Source organism: Callionymus lyra, chromosome 7, assembly GCF_982586985.1.
Source record: "Callionymus lyra chromosome 7, fCalLyr1.hap1.1, whole genome shotgun sequence".
NCBI classification, from domain to species: Eukaryota; Metazoa; Chordata; class Actinopteri; order Syngnathiformes; family Callionymidae; genus Callionymus; species Callionymus lyra.
Window position 1 is genome coordinate 5,338,936 of NC_141824.1, and position 19,422 is coordinate 5,358,357.

The following is a 19,422-nucleotide window of genomic DNA, read 5'->3' on the forward strand; positions in this document are numbered from 1 at the left end:
CCTGAGACCCTCCTTTGAGAGTCACTCAAGTTGTTTATTAAGTTGAATGTAATATTGAGTTTTTTTTAGTTTGTTTCTGGCTTTTGAGGGGGGAGGGAGCATACCAGTTTTGTGAAATTGTTCAAAAAGGACACCAGTAATGGATAAAAGATCAATAAATATTGTTTTGTTCAATATTAACGGCGTACTCAACGCAGTTAAAAGGGCGAAGATATTGTCAAAACTTGAGAAAGATAAAATGCACATTGCTTTCTTACAAGAAACACATCTTGATGACATAGAACATGGTAAACTGAATAAATCAGGATTTAAACACGTCTATTATGCTTCTCACAGTTCAGGAAGAAGGAGGGGAGTGACAATCCTCATAAATAACACAGTCAATTACCAGCACATCTCAGAGTATAAAGATAATGAAGGTAGATTTATAACAATTACAGGTAAAGTTGAAGATGATTTGGTGAGTTTCTTTAACGTGTATGTTCCACCTGGGAGTGACTAGTCCTTCTTTAAACGTTTACTTGAAATAATGACAACAAAAAGCCAAGGGATGTTGATTTGTGGGGGCGACTTCAATCTTCCACTTAACCCCAAAATGGACTCATCTAATGGCAAGTCAGACACAAGAAAGATCAACAATAAGTTCAACAATATTATGGAAGAAGTGGGAATTATTGATACTTGGAGAGAGTTGAACTCAAAAAGTCGAGAATATACACATTACTCAGCAGCTCATAATGTTTACTCTCGTGATCTGTTGTTATCTGTGAAATAGGCCCTAGTAGTGTTTCTGACCACGGTCAGAAATCAGCTCAGGAGAACCAGGACAACAAAGGCCCCTGGACCAGACGGCATTGGTGGCAAAGTACTCAGGACGTGCTCTGACCAGTTAAGTGAAATTGTTGGACTTCTGTTCAACATGAGCTTGACCCTGGGAAGAGTTCCACTACTGTGGAAGACGTCCTGTGTGGTACCGGTGCCGAAGACTCAGCACCCTAAGGATCCCAGCTGCTACAGACCTGTGGCCTTGACATCCCACCTTATGAAGGCTCTGGAGCGGCTGGTCCTTAGTTACCTGAGTCCTCTGGTGCGCTCCTCCATGGATCCGTTGCAGTTTGCCTACCAACCTGACATCGGCGTGGAGGACGCCATCATCTTCCTTCTCCACCGAGCACTTTCTCACCTGGAGTCGCCTGGAAGCACTGTGAGGATCCTTTTCCTGGATCTAAGCAGTGCTTTCAATACCATCAGGTCAAACATCCTGAGGGACAAGCTGGAGCTGTCTGGAGCGGACACTCACCTCTCGACACCGTTTGGTGTCCGGGGGTCACTCCTGAAGTCATTCTATGACTCAGTGGTGGCCTCTGCCATCTTCAACGCTGTGGTCTGCTGGGGGAGCAGCATGACAGCAAAGGATAGGGCTAAACTGGACAGCCTTATTAAGAAGGCCGGTTACGTCCTAGGGCGCCCCCTGGATCCTGTGGAGGAAGTGTCTGGGAGGAGGATACGGAGCAAGCTGGGCTCCATGAGGAGGAACTTGTCTCACCCTCTCCAGCACACACTGAGGGCATTGAGGAGCTCCATCAGTGATAGGATGCTCCATCCCCGGTGTGTGAGGGAGAGGTACTGCAGGTCCTTCCTCCTGCTGCCATCAGACTCCACAACAAGAACACACCAAGATAACTATTTAACCGCACCTCTTGTTATTTATGTAAATATGATTGTATATATATTATATAGCGCAGATTTATTTCTTATTCTATTTAGATTTTCTTTCTCGTTTTTATTTCTGGGTGTTTTTATTTCTCTTGCTGTTGTTAAACCGAATTTCCCCTCGCGGGACTAATAAAGGTTTTCTGATTCTGATTCTGATTCTGGTCCTGTCTATATGACGTTTGTCTGGTCAAAAGCTTAGATCTACAGTTTGGAGACTAAATTCAAAAATGTTAAATAGCCACGCCATTAAAGATAAACTGAAAGCTGAAATTGAAGATTATTTAGAATTAAATGATAAAAAGGAAGTATAACCACCAATATTATGGGATGCTCTAAACAAAGGCTGTGTTGAGGAGTAAAATAATTTCTATCTTTTCATAGGAGAAGAAACTCAGACAACAAGAACTTATGGAATTAGAAGACAAACTGAGGACAACTCAAATGAAACACTCTCAGTCCTTAGATGATGACACTCAATTGAAAGTTCAAAAACTAAGAAAAGAAATAGATGAAATAAATACACATGAAATACAAAAAAAACTACTTTTCACCAAGCAAAAATACTACGAGGCTGGTGGAAAATCTATGAGGCTCCTGTCCTACAAATTGAGAAAACAGCAAGCTGACCGGTCTATACACAAAATCAGAGACCCCACAACTAAAAAAGTGGAAACTAATCAACAAAACATTCAGAAATGTTTCTTAAAATGTTATGAAAAGCTCTATTCTCAACCTCAAACAGCTAATGTCCACCAGATTGACAAATGATTATCCCATATTGAGCTTCTAATGGTTAACAATAACAAAAGTAAAAATTAACATAAAAAATGAACTTTGATCAGCAATTAAAAGATTAAAAGGAGGGAAATCCCCCTGAACAGATGGATTTACCTCCGAGTGGTGCAAAATAATGCAAGATCAACTAACTACTACACTCCTGAGAACATTTAACTGGGTTTTAGAACATAAAGTTGTACCTCATGGAGCGAGGCGATCATATCTGTCATTCCCAAAGAAGGGAAAGATAATATGGAATCTGGGAATTACTGTCCAGTGAGCGTTTTGAACATTAATCATAAACTGTCCACCTCCATACTAACAAGAAGAATTGAACCAATCTTACCTAAATTAATTCATGAGGACCAGACAGACTTTGTTGGAAATAGACAAACTCAAGATAGCATCAGGAGAGCATTACACATTATAAGACAAGCTGGGAATCAAAACTTGGAAACGCTGTTACTGAGTCTGGACGCAGAAAAGGCGTTCGACTCAGTAAGTTGGTCATTTTTATATTAAGTTTTAGCAAAAATTTGTATTTCATGATACTATAATTGATACTTTTGCAGCAATGTACAAAACACCAATGGCTAGAATTAAATGAATGGAGATTTAACAAAATCATTTGTTCTGAAGAGAGGAAACTGACAGGGGTGTTGTGCGTCACTATTGTTTGCCATTTTCATAGAACCTCTGGGTCAATGGATAAGGCAGAGGACAGAAATCCAAGGAGTCATGATGTCCACGGGGGAGCAAAAGCTTGCGTTGTTTGCTGATGATTTATTGTTGACCATAACACAACCTTCTCAGACACAAGTGATGGAGATGCTAAAAGAATACGGTCTATTATCAGGCTACAAAATTAATATTGATAAAATCAAGTTCTAACACTGAACTATGACCCACCATGAAAAATCAGGAATATGTATAACTGGAAATGGGATGCAAAATTCTAATATTTAGGGGTGTCACTACCTAGAGACTTGCTGAGACTGTATGACCTCAACTATGGACCTTTGAGTGAAAGAATTAAGTTGGATTTACAAAGATGGGCAACTATACCATATTTAAATCTTCACTCAAGGATAGACTCCATCAGGATGAATATTCTGCCACGAATATTATATCATTTTCAATGTCTCCCGGTCAAAATTCCACCAAAACAATTTATAGAATGGGACAGATTAATTTCAAGATTTGTGTGGGAGGGGAACAAACCCAGGGTCAGATATAAAACACTGCAATTAAGTAAAGAGAAGGGAGGTATGGGCCTGCCCTGCCTTCAACATTATTACCATGCAGCACAGTTGAGGCCCTTAATCTGTCTCTGTTCAAGATCTTACACTGCAGGTTGGAAGAACTTGGAAGGTTCTAGCGTAAATGGTGTTCCATTGATTGCTCTCATAGCAGAGAACAAGCTACAGGATGAAATGAAGGTTGCAGATCATACTTTTACTACTTACTCCTTTTTTACTACTATACTTTTTAAGGATTTTCCTAAAATCTTGGCAAGAATTGGTCAAGTCCTGCCACCTAGGGGATTCCCCGAGGATCTTGAGGTGGTGTGCTTTTGACTCCGATTTTGTGCCCAATAAAAGGGACGGCAGATTTAAGACTTGGATCTCAAAAGGTTTAACTGATTATCAATCATTTATTCACAAAGGGAATTTTCAGAGTTTTGAAAACCTTAAGAAAAAGAGGATTTTTACAGATACTTACAAGTAAGAAATTATTTTAATCAAAATTTGAAAAAGCCAATTGATGCATGTGGAAAAGAATTACTAGAGATTTTCATTTCATTATTGGAGGCAAATAATAGCAATAAAATAGTATCTAAATTGTACAAAGGAATTCGACAATCTAAACAAGAGAACACAGGATATATAAAGCAGCGATGGGAAAAAGATGGAGATATATCAATCACAAATGAGAGCTGGGAAAAAAATGTATCATCTACAATGGTTTTCAACAAGATCAAATACATGGCGGGAGTTCTGTTGGAAGAATATTATTCCATTTTTTATCACACCCATTCAAAAATACACATGGGCACGGATGAAGCATGTTGGAGACTTTGCGGGTATAATGGAGCAAATCACTGGCATGTGTTTTGGAGCTGCAGTGGAATCAAAGCTTTTTGGACAGAGATCCACAGCCATTTAAACAACATTTTTGGTGTGAATCTTCCCTGTAAAGGTGAAAACATGTACCTGGGTGACTAACCAATAGAAAACTGTAATAATGGAGACAAGAAATTGCTTTTCATATTGTTGGCAGCAAGTAAAAAATGTATCACGAGGAAGTGGTTACAAGTTGAACCACCCACGACAGAACTGGATAGACATCGTTTACGACATCTATAAGATGGAGAAGTTATCCTTTGCACTCCAAACAGATATGAACAAGTTCTACAAGATATGGACCAAATGGACAGAATATGTCAAACCAATTAGAAGCGATTTAATTAAAGGAAATATGTCATTTTATTTTCCATATTTGCCCTGCTTCAATGCATTTATTGATTTTCTTTTTCTAACTCTTGAAAAATATAAGTATTTTGTAAAGTAACTAGTTTGATAATTTCATCTTTATTTTCCACTCAATACTTTATACTTGAATGTACCATTTTGTTCTGAAAAATAAAAAAAATAAAAAAAATCCATTAGTATCGGTGGATCCAGATGCTAATGCACAACAAACTCCAACAACAACAAAACCTCATAGGCAAAGATTAGAAGAAAAAGTTCAAGTTAACACTTTATTTCTTTAAAAAAGTTTAAAATCAATCATTGTGGACAACTTGTGTTATAGTAGCTCTATTTTACAAAGTATTTCAGCACCAACTGTATTTAAATTGATGTCATGTCATTTCCCAACTTTTAATGAACGACTTTAGAATGACCTTCAGTGGAGAAACAACACAAACTTTCACCAAGGAAGGTCACATTACTTCTTCCCAAGTATTTTATTTAAACCGAAGAACTTTGATGTTTCTTGGGCTGGAGTCGAACCCACAACTGGATCACAACCACCAGAACAATTGTACTGAAAGCAAGAGTGTTCTGAACTTGACAATCCTTGAGCAGTTCTATCTAGATTACATTTGAAATGGTGTCTCAAAGCATTTGTTTCGTTTCTCGACAATCGATTAAATGATTTGTTCCAAAAATTGATTTTTTTTTTACTCATGAATTGAGCAGAGTGCAGGAGCAGAAAATTCAAATGCCAAACAATTCATATACAAGGGCCTTAAAAGATCTCCATGATCCAGAACATCACTAGAACTAAATGATAAAAGTTGAATGCAAACTTTTTTATTGATTCAGATTAAGACCCTGTAAATATTTACAATTGGTTTAATCTTCAATCAACATGTTCATTTAAATTACAAGGTAAAGCTCTGTCTAAATACAGCAGTGATACAGGAGGGATTGATTTTGTCTTGACCTTTAGTTTCCATTATTTTATGTGTTTTTTTTGTTTCTATATGTACACTCTGTTGTTGTTGTTTCGTTTGTATTGCAATAGATTATTTTTCTGAATTTACTGTCTCTTGAAAAAAAAGAAAAAAAAAGAGCATATACGTAACATTGCTGTGTCTGCATATTTACATAGTTGCCTTTACATCAGACCAACATTGCCTGGAATGCCTGTATTGCATACTTGTGCTCGATACAAATATTTTAAATTTAAAAAGTAATATCACGCTCCTCAAGAATTTTATCAGCAGGATTCTACATACATAGAACACATTTAATACTTGATGGTCAGACAAAAGTGAGTTCTGAGGAGAGACATTTGTTGTTTTAACTTCAGGTCTGTTTGCTAGAACAAGATCTAAGGTGTGGTTGAAACAGTGAGTCAGGGCCAAGAGATCCATAAAATCCTCCTATAGAGAGTGTCACATGTCTTTGTAGAACCATGGAAACAAAAATAACCTGTTGATTTTGAAACCGTGTGAAACGTACAAAGTATGTTTGTCTCATATATGGGCAATAAAATCAACCGCTATCAGTGAAAAAATGATAATGCAGAGAATAATGATTCACTTCATATGTTCACTGTCATTGATGATCAGCGCTATATAAATACAAATTACTTACTTCTTTACTTCCTTTAGGAGTATTGAGAGGAGGAATACGATCAGAGTGGTTGTTTGTTCTGCTAAATGGTAAAAGCAATTTAGTTCAGGTGAAATACTAATTTTCTACTCAGCCTCATGTTGTTCAACAGTTGTGATTCATTTTAGAATAATGGGTTCCTTTTCAGAGTTATAGTAAAAAAAATGTTTGTTCATTTTAAAGAAGCAAATGACGCTCAATGGTCTTTGTCCACATCTTGTTCCAAAATGACAAACTTAAAATATCCAAATACTAGTGATGGTCTGGTGAAGCTTCATGAAACAGTGTCTTTTCATTTTTCCAGAACAATTGTTGTCGTCAAGGCTTCAGTACAAGAGAGATGTTACAGACGAGCACCACAGAGGTTTGGATATTTTTTAATATCAATTTCAACAAAGACAAAAAGACCTACAAACTATAGTCTTTACATTAATATGAAAATACATTTTTATTTTTGTTAAAAGTTATAAAGAATTACATTAAAAATGTCACTTAATAGTATATTGTCTTGAACACAACAACCACTCTGATCATATTCCTCTCAATACTGCACAAGGAAGTAAAGAAGGATCATCAATGACAGAGAACATATGAAGTGAATCATTATTCTCTGTCTGCTTCACACTCAGGAAGGAATATCACAACTCTTCATCATGGTTAGTGACACCAAACACTTTACAAACACATTTCTTAAGTTAAGAACTATAGAAATGATCCCTGAAAGTATAGTCTTAACTTAACTCTGCACCAACATCACATTCTGGTTCTTACTTTCAGAGCTATTCATGGTCAGGCTCCTCCTTACATCACTGATCTGATCCAGCCTTACACCCCAGCTCGGGCTCTGAGGTCTGTGGATCAGAATCTACTTATGGTTCCACGCACACGGCTCAGGACCAGAGGAGAGAAATCTTTTCAGGCTGTTGCTCCTAAGCTTTGGAACAATCTTCCTCTCTCTTTGCGCTTGATGGAGTCTACTGACTCCTTTAAGAAACACCTTAAGACGTTTCTATTTGTTCAGGCTTTTCCTTGAATTTCTCGAACTCCTGTGTTGTTCTCGGTGTTGTCTTGATCTTTGAAGTATGTACTGTTTTGAGTATTGTTTTGATTGTTAAAGCGCTTTGTGACCCTGGTCTCGAAAAGCGCTATATAAATATATATTACTTACTTACTTACTTACTCCATCCTCACACCAAACCATTACAGTGACGGATGCATAGTTTTTGAATTTTAAAATGTTACTGTCATTCATTTGATTGCAAAGAGATGAGACTAGAAAACATACTTTGTAGTTTCACAGTTTATACACAACATGTATTTATAATCAAAAGGTTATCTCTGTAACCAAGGTTCTACGATGATGTGTGACACTCTCTATATGATGATATATATGATTCTATGGATAACCTCTCTTGACCCTGACTCTGAAAAAGAACGATGCATTCACCAATGCTTTCCATGTGACCTGCACTGAAACACACCAGTAATATATTCATGCAGCCTGGTGCTTGAATCATGTCAAGTTATAATTGTTGTTGACTTTAACATCCATGTGGATATGGTTCATGACAGCTTGACAACTACGTTCAATTCCATAATATATTCAATTGTCTTGATTGTTGACTGTTTCAACCACACCTTAGATCTTGTTCTAGCAAACAGACCCTGAAGTTAAAAATCGCAAATGTTTCTCCTCAGAACTCAGTTAATCTGACCATTAAGTATTAAATTGTTAAAAACAAAGGAAGGAACGAAGTGGAGAGACTGCCATCTAATGGACTCTGAAAATAATCACACTGCTTCATGAAGCTTCATCAGAACATCTCTGCTCTTCTGGTCACATCAGCCTGTCACAGAGATCAGGGATTAGTTTTGCTGGAGTTCCCTGTCAGAGACTCACACAATCCTCAGGTCAGGGTTTATTTCTTTTAAGTCTTTGTCAGTTTACTTCTCTTCTGGATCCACAACTTGAATACTGGGTATGATCTTTGACCTCTTGTGTCCCGGCAGCTCCAGGTTCTGCTCCGTGATGCTGCTTTCATCCTCAGAATCCCACGACTCTGAAGAGTCTACATCATAAGTGTCAAACTCAAGGCCCGCGGGCCAAATGTGGCCCGCCATGTGATTTTTATGTGGCCCGCCTGCCTTACCTTGACCAATGAGCAAAAAAAAAACTTGAAAAAACACACATGGATGGTGGAGAGGATCCACTTGGTGTGTTCAGGATCTACTCATCCACAAGAATTGACAGCCAATATATAAGCTGGGGAACCTAAAAACGTGACCAATAACTGGTTGTGAACTGAGACTTTCTTTCTTGTTGGGACATATCTCAAGACTCACCAATCTGATTTTCCTGCAATTGATTTATTTTTTCTCTGCTTGAGATGACAAGTGTGACGACACATGTGCATCAACAAGGAAAAGTTGCTTGTCAGACTTATTTCAGTTGCAACTTATTAGTCTTGAGCTGTAAGTTTTGACTTATTTTTATGTGTAGAAATGTATTTAGTACCACATGCAAGGCTGTGTGCAGCCATTTTTATTTTATTGTAAAATGCTACATCACACATGTTGTTAGCAGCTCACAATTGTTGGTTTTACAGTAGTTATGACCTCAAGTAATACATTCAAAGTCATTTAACATTAAGGAGTAGTTACATTTATTTTACATTAGCTTACATTTAGCTACATTTATAATTTACATCTGGCCCTTTGAGGGCAGCCATTATGATGATGTGGCCCCTGGTGAAAACCAGTTTGACACCCCTGGTCTACATAGTCACTCTCAGACCCACTTAGTTCCACCAACGCCACCTCCTGAAGATGTTCACACAAGTCATGAGATTTAGAGTGAGCTCCACGTTTGAATTCAAGAACACAAATCAACACTAACCATCTCAACTCTTCCATCTGCTGCTTCAGTCTCTTGTCTTCTCTGCCATTTGTGGAAGGAAACTCTGCAGCCGGCTCAGAGAAACATCTGTATATATTGATGTATCAACTTTTTCTCACACCCCGAGTGGTTTGTAAACATGCAAGACGGACATAAACGATGTATTTCAAACAGGAAATTATACTTTTATTTTGTCCATCAGTCTGAGGTGACCTACCTGAGCGACGTGGCGGCAGATAAAGGCGAGGAGGAGCCGTGCAGAAGCTGACCCGTCCAGTGCAGCTGCCAGGACCAGACCTCAGCTCTGTCCTGTGACGACTGCAGAGCTAATGGCTTCAGCCACACACACACTCTGGAGAAGGAACGTCCACCATCTCTAAACGCTTTATCTGACTTGTCGTGAATCCAACTATGAACATGTGACTGAGAACGACTACGACTTCCTGTTGACGATCTATTCTATTTCCTGTGATTCTGGTGAAACGTGTGCCTGAGAATGTTTTCTGTCTGAATTGTGGAACTAAAGCATTTGCTCAGTCTTCACCAGGACCAGATTAAAAGTATCTTGTATCACAGTTGTCTTGGTTTGGACCTGCATGATGATGAACTCACGTTTGTAAATGACTTGTAACGTAACACATCCATATCACAGCAAATAAAAAAACACGTCTTGACCAGCGGTGGACAATTTATAATGAGGTCAAATTAAATACTGTTGACGAAACAAAATGTAGAATAAAAAACGAAATTAATCTAAACTGTGATTATTGATCACCATGACATTAAAACAACTATATCAGGTTATTTTATTATGCATTACAAACAATTGTAAACATTAAACAATATAGTTTAATACAAGGGAAAATACATTTGAACAAGAGTTGTGTTTGATGTTAAAATGAAAACGTTTTTTCAATTATTAACATTCTGACTTAGGTGAGCGACTCACAGCTAGGGGGCGATCTAGGTGGATTGTTGTGGTGTCCTCTTCCACGCTGCAAACAGAAAGCAGTTGAGTGCAGTGAGGGCGTGACACACAAGTCTCATAGAGGCACACCTGACTGGTGCAGGTGCTCGGGGGGCGGAGTCAAACATCCACACTGGGCGTCTCACCACACCTGTCCAAATGTGTCGTCAGTGTTGCACATTTGAGCTCTGGCGGGATCTAAGATGGCGGCACAGGTGTGGCGTGAGATCGGCGTCTCATGGTTGTGTAACCTGATGAAGTTTGACTTGAGAGAAGCAGGTCAGAGAGCAAACCTCCACAAACACATTCAGCCGACTCAGCAGGAAACTTTGAATCAAGTTTCTACATGTGAATTGTCGGCACAAGCTCTTCTGGATTTTTCTTCTACACAAAAGTGGACACAACTTATGTGCACCTGTTCAGCACAAGACGAGTTGATCAAAGCAATACAGTCATATTTAGGACATGAGTTGATCAGGAAACAGAAGGAGAGGTCAGAGATGTTGACCTTTCATAACAGCTGCACAAATGGATTCTTTCTGAGCCTCCACTGACCCTCAATGACAAGTGACTTTACTGAACATTTGGAGTCCAAACACATGTGGACGTTTTCTGTCCATTTATTTGAAGATCAAAACACACAAGAAATGAAGCAGCAGTTCAACTATGTTTGACAAGATTCTTCACCTCTGACATCACAACTGACGCTTCATTAACTAGTGTCTACACACCAGGAAGAAAACACACAAACTATTACATGAACACAAAACTGTCTGTGCGTGTACTTGTGTGTGTGTGTGTGTGTGTGTGTGTGTGTGTGTGTGTGTGTGTGTGTGTGTGTGTGTGTGTGTGTGTGTGTGTGTGTCTACACATTCATAAATCAATGTCAATGTGTGTCTGATTTTTTTCCGTTTTGGTTTTTGCATGTTTGTACTTCTGTTTGTTATTTGATGTGTAAATACATGTGTTTGTTATCTTTTTATTTGTGTGTGCATTTCTGTGTAGTAGTAAAGCACATGTGTGTGTGTTTGTCATTGTGTGTGATTGCTTTTTTGTGTGTGTGCGTGTTTTTGCTTTGGTAAAGCATGTGTGTGTGTGTTTGCAGTTGTTTGTGAGTGCATTTTTGTGTGTCAGAGATGCATGTGTGTGCATCCTTGTGTGATGGTGAAGCATGTGTGTGTTTGTGTGTGATTGTGAGTGAGTGCATTATTGTGTTTTAGAGAAGCATGTTTGTGAGTGTTTGTGTGTGTGCATTTATTTGTGTTAAAGTGAAGCATGTGTGTGAGTGTTTGTGTGTGTGAGTGTATTTGTGTGGTACAGAATCGTGTGTGTGCATTTATCTGTGTGTGTGTGTAGTTTTCATAACGGCTCAGATCACATGACATCCTGATGTGAGTTTCAAACACATTTCCAGTGAAGGAACAAAGATCAGCAGCTCTGACGTCTGCAGAGTCTCAGAAGAAAAAGACGTTTCTTGGTCGATTCCTCCTGAAACACGGAGACAGAAAAATGTATCAACTTGTAAAATCATGCGTGAAGTGAGTCTTGAAGAAAAGTGACAATTATCATCCACTGACTTTAGTCTCTGTCCACGGGCGGATCCTTCAGATGGTCCAGCTCCGAGCTGGGGGCCGCTGTAAGATCACAAACCCTGTTAGCTTGTGTGCTTCTCACCAGCAGATGAAACTAGTGTCAACACTGATGCTAGCATGCTAGCACTCTGTCACATGGTCAACATCTGAGCTGAGACAAGATCATGTACTTACAAGACGAGTCAGAGTCGCCTGAAATGGAAAGAAAGAGGACAAATTACACCTGAAGAAGATGAACATAGAAGAGTTCCTCTGACCTCTTCTCATCTCTGCTGACCTTCTTTGACCTTCTATTCTTTCTCTCCAGTATCTGGAGATGATCTGGATCAAATCACAAACTCTCACCTTTCTTCTTCTTCTTGTAGATGAAGTATCCAACCACTGTGAGCACCAGAGCGGAGGCAGCGACGGCGGCCATGATGATGTACAAGGTCAGGAAAGTCCTGGCTGTGGATGGAGAGCAAAGTAAGTGGAGACATGATCAGGTGACCAGTGTTAGAGACGTGGTGGGGCCTCATTCAGCAGATCCATGCTGACCACACCTGGACTCTCATCTGGATGAAAGAAACCTCTGGAGACACCAAGAAGGTTCTGAAGACTCTTACCGTTGGTCAGGATGTTTGACGGATCCAGTTTGGTGACCACGTCTTCCGGAATGCCGTCCAGTTGAAACACACACTCGTACCTGGACCAGTCGTCAGACGGGAGTTTCAGGTCCACCATGTTCTGGAAGGTTCCGTCAGGGTTGGGGAGGATCTCTCCGTGTTCCACGTCCTCGTGCAGCTCCTCTCCGTCTTTGGTCCAGAACAACATGGCTCTGTCGGGGTAGAAGCCTGTAGCGTGGCAGGTGACCGGAGAGCTGGCTGTCTTCTGGAGGAGAGACACTCGTGGACGCTCTGAAGGGAGAGACACCACACTTCAGAGAGAAAGTCAAAGGATGGACAGAGAATGAAGGAGAGGAGGAGGAGGGAGGACAGGGGTGGAGGTGAGGAAAAGAAGATAAGAGGAGAGAGAGAGAGAGAGGTCATGAGGAGAGAGAGGAGGGAGAGAAGGAGGAAGGAGAGCAGAAGGAGAAGAAGGTCATGGAACTACCTGTTCTCATCAAGGTTTTGCTCCCAAACTTCACAAACTTCTTCAGATAGTTTGGACATTCCTGGGTGAAAAAGAACTGTCTGTATTTATTCAAGCCTTCCTCCTGGTCCAACTTGTGTTTGCTGATGACGGCCTGAGGACTCGGAGCGACCCAGGTCAGAGTCTGAAGGTCAAACACGATGAAGTCTTCTCCATCATAGCCGTGCTGTTCATAACCTTTGACCTCTCCAGTCTCATCGTCCCACTCACAACCGTCCATCCTCTGAACGATGTGAACACCTGAGAGAGAAACCAGAGTGAGACCTGATCTACTCCACTGTTTAATACTCCACTGTGATCTACTCCACTGTTTAATACTCCACTGTGATCTACTCCACTGTTTAATACTCCACTGTGATCTACTCCTCTGTTTAATACTCCACTGTGGTCTACTCCACTGTGATCTACTTCACTGTTTAATACTCCACTGTGATCTACTCCACTGTTTAATACTCCACTGTTTAATACTCTACTATGATCTACTTCACTGTTTAATACTCCACTGTGATCTACTCCACTGTTTAATACTCCACTGTGGTCTACTCCACTGTTTAATACTCCACTGTGATCTACTTCACTGTTTAATACTCCACTGTGATCTACTCCTCTGTTTAATACTCCACTGTGGTCTACTCCACTGTTTAATACTCCACTGTTTAATACTCCACTGTGATCTACTTCACTGTTTAATATTCCACTGTGATCTACTTCACTGTTTAATACTCCACTGTGATCTACTCCACTGTTTAATACTCCACTGTGATCTACTCCACTGTTTAATACTCCACTGCTTAATACTCCACTGTGATCTACTTCACTGTTTAATACTCCACTGTGATCTACTTCACTGTTTAATACTCCACTGTGATCTACTCCACTGTTTAATACTCCACTGTGATCTACTTCACTGTTTAATACTCCACTGTGATCTACTTCACTGTTTAATACCCCACTGTGATCTACTCCTCTGTTTAATACTCCACTGTGGTCTACTCCACTGTGATCTACTTCACTGTTTAATACTCCACTGTGATCTACTCCACTGTTATTACTCCACTGTTTAATACTCCACTGTGATCTACTTCACTGTTTAATACTCCACTGTGATCTACTCCACTGTTTAATACACCACTGTGATCTACTTCACTGTTTCATACTCCACTGTGATCTACTCCACTGTTTAATACACCACTGTGATCTACTCCACTGTTTCATACTCCACTGTGATCTACTCCACTGTGATCTACTTCACTGTTTAATACTCCACTGTGATCTACTCCACTGTTTAATACTCCACTGTGATCTACTCCTCTGTTTAATACTCCACTGTGGTCTACTCCACTGTGATCTACTTCACTGTTTAATACTCCACTGTTTCATACTCCACTGTGATCTACTCCACTGTTTAATACTCCACTGTGATCTACTCCACTGTTTCATACTCCACTGTGGTCTACTCCTCTGTTAAATACTCCACTGTGGTCTACACCACTGTTTAATACTCCACTGTGGTCTACTCCACTGTTTCATACTCTACTGTGATCTACTCCACTGTGATCTACTTCACTGTTTAATACTCCACTGTGATCTACTCCACTGTTTAATACTCCACTGTGATCTACTCCACTGTTTCATACTCTACTGTGATCTACTCCACTGTTTAATACTCCACTGTGGTCTACTCCACTGTTTAATACTCCACTGTGATCTACTCCACTGTATAATACTCCACTGTGGTCTACTCCACTGTTTAATACTCAACTGTGGTCTACTCCACTGTTTAATACGCCACTGTGGTCTACTCCACTGTTTAATACTCCACTGTGATCTACTCCACTGTTTCATACTCCACTGTGATCTACTCCACTGTTTCATACTCCACTGTGATCTACTCCACTGTTTCATACTCCACTGTGGTCTACTCCACTGTTTAAAACTCCACTGTGGTCTACTCCACTGTTTAATACTCCACTGTGATCTACTCCACTGTGATCTACTCCACTATTTAATACTCCACTGTTTAATACTCCACTGTGATCTACTCCACTGTTTAATACTCCACTGTGATCTACTCCACTGTGATCTACTCCACTGTTTAATACCCCACTGTGATCTACTCCACTGTGATCTACTCCACTGTTTAATACTCCACTGTGGTCTACTCCACTGTGATCTACTCCACTGTGATCTACTCCACTGTGATCTACTCCACTGTTTAATACTCCACTGTGATCTACTCCACTGTGATCTACTCCACCGTGATCTACTCCACTGTGATCTACTCCACTGTGGTCTACTCCACTGTTTAATACTCCACTGTGATCTACCTCACTGTTTAATACTCCACTGTGATCTACTCCACTGTGATCTACTCCACTGTTTAATACTCCACTGTGGTCTACTCCACTGTGATCTACTCCACTGTGATCTACTCCACTGTGATCTACTCCACTGTGGTCTACTCCACTGTGATCTACTCCACTGTGGTCTACTCCACTGTTTAATACTCCACTGTGATCTACTCCACTGTGATCTACTCCACTGTTTAATACTCCACTGTGATCTACTCCACTGTTTAATACTCCACTGTGATCTACTCCACTGTGATCTACTCCACTGTTTAATACTCCACTGTGATCTACTCCACTGTGATCTACTCCACTGTTTAATACTCCACTGTGATCTACTCCACTGTTTAATACTCCACTGTGATCTACTCCACTGTGATCTACTCCACTGTGATCTACTCCACTGTTTAATACTCCACTGTGATCTACTCCACTGTGATCTACTCCACTGTTTAATACTCCACTGTGATCTACTCCACTGTGATCTACTCCACTGTTTAATACTCCACTGTGATCTTCTCTGAACTTGTATGATCTACTCCAGTTTCCTCCTCTGATCTACTCTGTATACAAGATGGATGGTTCAGGATGTAAAAAGGTTGAACATGATTCAGTTTAAGGTCAAACATTGATTTTAAAGACAACAAACCTCCAGTTTGGTTGAATCTCTGTTTTGCTATTTCAATGTTGTTCTTGTGGACCTGCTGTTCATTATTTAAGATATTTGTGTCTCTCTCCCAGTACTGAGGATCATCTGCTGTGGCCTGGATCATCCAGTCTTGTTTGGGTACATTTCTCCTGGTGTTGCTGTCGTAGTGTTCCACTTCAACTCCGTCCACATAAGTGACAGAAACAAACTCTGGGAAGTTTTTAACTCCAGCAGATGCAGTGATGAAAAACTGCATTGTGTGAATCACTGTGAGACACAAAAACAAAGTTTAGATCTTCTCTGGTTCTGATGACACAACGTTGTGATGCAGCAGAACAATCACATCTTCTACAAAGACAAAGAGGTGAAGAACAGAGGGACAGTCAGCAGTGACACAAAGTTCACGTCCACACACGGACACCAGCAGAACATCCTTCACACTTCACTCTCCAAGAACCCTGGCTAACTGGGACACAACTATAGAAGAAGAAGAAGAAGAAAAAACGATTAATATTAATAACAATCTGAAATGTAATAAATATTTATAATAAAACAAATAAGGAACAAAGAGAATTAAAAGAATAAATGGATGAATTAAGAAGAAACAGGAGCAACAATGTTGAAAAAGATCAAACAACTAAATTGAAATTGTTTTTAAAAAACGCATAGATAATAAAATATTAAAACCAAGTTCATGGAACAAATCTAAGAATGATTGATAGAATAAAGATCATTGAAGGACATTAAGGTTAATGATGAACTTAAATAACATGAGTTTATATCAGTTTATAAATAACATGTTTCTGAAGATTACTGTTCAACATGATTGTAAATGTTTCATTTAGATATTTTAAGTCCAAACACAAGTTCAGAGCAGCTGCTTCACTGAGTTGCTCCAATAAACTGTGAGATGTGATAATATGTTGAAGTGAGCTGAGCTACAAGGTTGTCTGAACATGCGCACTTAAGAAATGCGACACTTTCTTTGTTTTTATTTCCTCATTTTAGTTCATGATAGACTTGTTTACTAAAGTCAAATCAATGAAAATTGTAAAAGCTCTTCTTGTGAGTCAATGAATCTCCTGATGGCAGCATCGTTTAAAAACAAGTGATCAGCTCATGAAGCAAAACTCTGGAGTCACTTTCTGTTCAGCGTCAAACAAGTTCCTCCGTCAATCAACAGAAGTGACTCAACAGCGCCACCAGGTGAGCACCTGACATTGAGCTCGGATCTACTTTTCTGTGTACGACTTCTTCACGGTTCTGAGATGAAAAGTGAATCAGTGAAACACTTTGACTCCTCTGAGAGTGAAAAGGTCATGAAGGTTGTAGTGAAGAGTATTTGGAGAAATAAAAGGTGACGCAGGTGTGAACACATGAAAGTGGAGGAAGGAGACTCACTCGCAGTTGAGCTGTGGATCCACACAACAAGCACAAACAACACCTTCTTCATCTTCAGCTCTTTTCTGGAGACTAGGATCCAACAAGTCTTCAGGTCGACGAACGAAGTACAAGTGAAAGTAAACAACAGACGCAGGAAGAAATATCTGAGCCAATGAGGATTCAGTGTGACGTCACGTCCAGATGGAAAGTCAAAGTAAACCAAACATGTTATTACGACTATTTTCTGTGACAAAAACTCCACTTTAGACTTTATTATTATTTCTTAGAGTCGTTCTTCTGAACCTTAAAGTCACGCAGAATGTGAACTATGGAATACCAGGAGTGTCAAATTAAAGTGAAGAGAAATAAAAGTGGATTGAATTGCTTTTTATTTTGACATACGATGATTTATATGTATAAACTTTCTTTCCTTCCTTTCTATTCTCTTTTATTCAGAAAAAAAGTTTTTCTAAAATATTACTATGAAAGTAAAAAAAAAACGAGTTTTTTGTGGAGACGAGAAAAGCTTCTAGTTCCCTCTAGTGGTTCAAACATGACATTGAGCTCAAACAGTAAATACATTTGAATGATTTTCAGTCATTTTCATCAATTCAAGAACCATTTTTATCATTATTTTACGGACAGACTTTCTGTAGTTAAAAAAACACTTGAACTATCTTCAGTTCCCTCCTGGTCAGTGAGCTCTTGGTGCTCTACGATCTCTCCAACATTGTATGGTCTCACAGGAAGTAAAACCCCTGAGTTATCTATTATAACCTCAGGTTCTGCGAGTTGGTGCGAAGCCCTCCAACGGCTTCGCTATGGGTTTACCCCGAGGCACCGCCTCGTCTCTGAGAAAGCTTAATGAACTCGCCACCCAGCAGGGGGCAGTACCTTCCTATAAAGGCGGGCAGCACCCGCCGCACTTTCTCCAACTGAAAACTCAGCGAGAAGGGCGGCCGCTGGGCGACGAGGTTGGAGGGCTTCGCACCAACTCGCAGAACCTGAGGTTATAATAGATAACTCAGGGGTTCTGCGTCATTGGTGCTCCGCCCTCCAACGGCTTCGCTATGGGTTTACCCAAAAGGCGAAGCCTGACGGGATAAATGTACCCCCAGCTGGACGCCGCTCCTGGAGCAGCATCACTAGGGCCCCGCCGGCCCAGGGTCCAAACCCACTTGAGCCGTGGGCCCTGAGGGGGGCACAACAGCGCTCAAGACAGTATGAGCTACTGATCCCGCCGTTACGTCGAGGAGATAGGCCTTAGCGAAGGTAGACGTGGACGCCCAAGAGGCAGCAGAGCAGATATCCTCTGCTGCCACACCCCGCAAAAGAGCCACTGAGGCTGCCACGCCACGGGTGGAATGTGCCCTCAGACCGCTAGGAGCGGATCCACCCCCTGCTCGGTAGGCACGGATAATGGCCGATCTCACCCAATGAGAGAACCTCTGGGGGGAGAGCGCCTCTCCCCGCCGGCATCTACCGTGGCAGACAAAAAGGGCATCAGAGCGCCTAAACTCGGCCACCCGCCGCAAGTAACAGGCCAACGCCCTCACTGGACACAACAGGTGGAGACGCTCCTGACCCGGGTCCGAGTGAGGCGGCGGGTGAAGGCCCGCAGCGTGAAGGTCGTCGCCCGGAACAAGGAACTCAGAATCTTCGGGCGGAACGCTGGGTTAGGACGCAAAGACACCGAAGACTCCTCGACGCCAAAGGAAAGACACTCAGGGCTAATGGAGAGGGCACAAAGCTCACTTGCTCTCTTCGTGGTTGTTAGTGCCAGAAGGAGCGATACCTTGAAAGACAAGATATCCAGTGGGACTTGGTCAAGAGGCTCGA

The 19,422-nt window shown here is 40.6% G+C and overlaps 1 protein-coding gene, 1 long non-coding RNA gene and 1 other non-coding gene across 3 annotated transcripts; all 3 read right to left on the reverse strand.

The window, feature by feature from the left end:
• Positions 1-7,137: 7,137 nt before the first annotated feature.
• On the reverse strand, positions 7,138-7,350 carry LOC148074723 (small nucleolar RNA U3). The gene has a single exon (XR_015712032.1). It is a non-coding gene; the product is annotated as a small nucleolar RNA U3 (small nucleolar RNA).
• A 2,015-nt stretch (positions 7,351-9,365) lies between these two features.
• On the reverse strand, positions 9,366-9,865 carry LOC148074724 (uncharacterized). The gene is made up of 3 exons (XR_015711882.1): positions 9,731-9,865; positions 9,514-9,600; positions 9,366-9,437 (listed from the first exon to the last, which is right to left on the reverse strand). It is a non-coding gene; the product is annotated as an uncharacterized LOC148074724 (long non-coding RNA).
• Positions 9,866-11,086: 1,221 nt separating this feature from the next.
• On the reverse strand, positions 11,087-16,458 carry LOC148074725 (class I histocompatibility antigen, F10 alpha chain-like). The gene is made up of 7 exons (XM_087794819.1): positions 16,201-16,458; positions 13,165-13,443; positions 12,678-12,968; positions 12,418-12,519; positions 12,247-12,264; positions 12,058-12,114; positions 11,087-11,968 (listed from the first exon to the last, which is right to left on the reverse strand). Exons 1-6 carry the CDS (start codon positions 16,454-16,456, stop codon positions 12,059-12,061), a joined length of 1,002 nt encoding a protein of 333 aa, XP_087650945.1. The 5' UTR covers positions 16,457-16,458; the 3' UTR covers positions 11,087-11,968; position 12,058.
• Between the last annotated feature and the right edge of the window lie 2,964 nt (positions 16,459-19,422).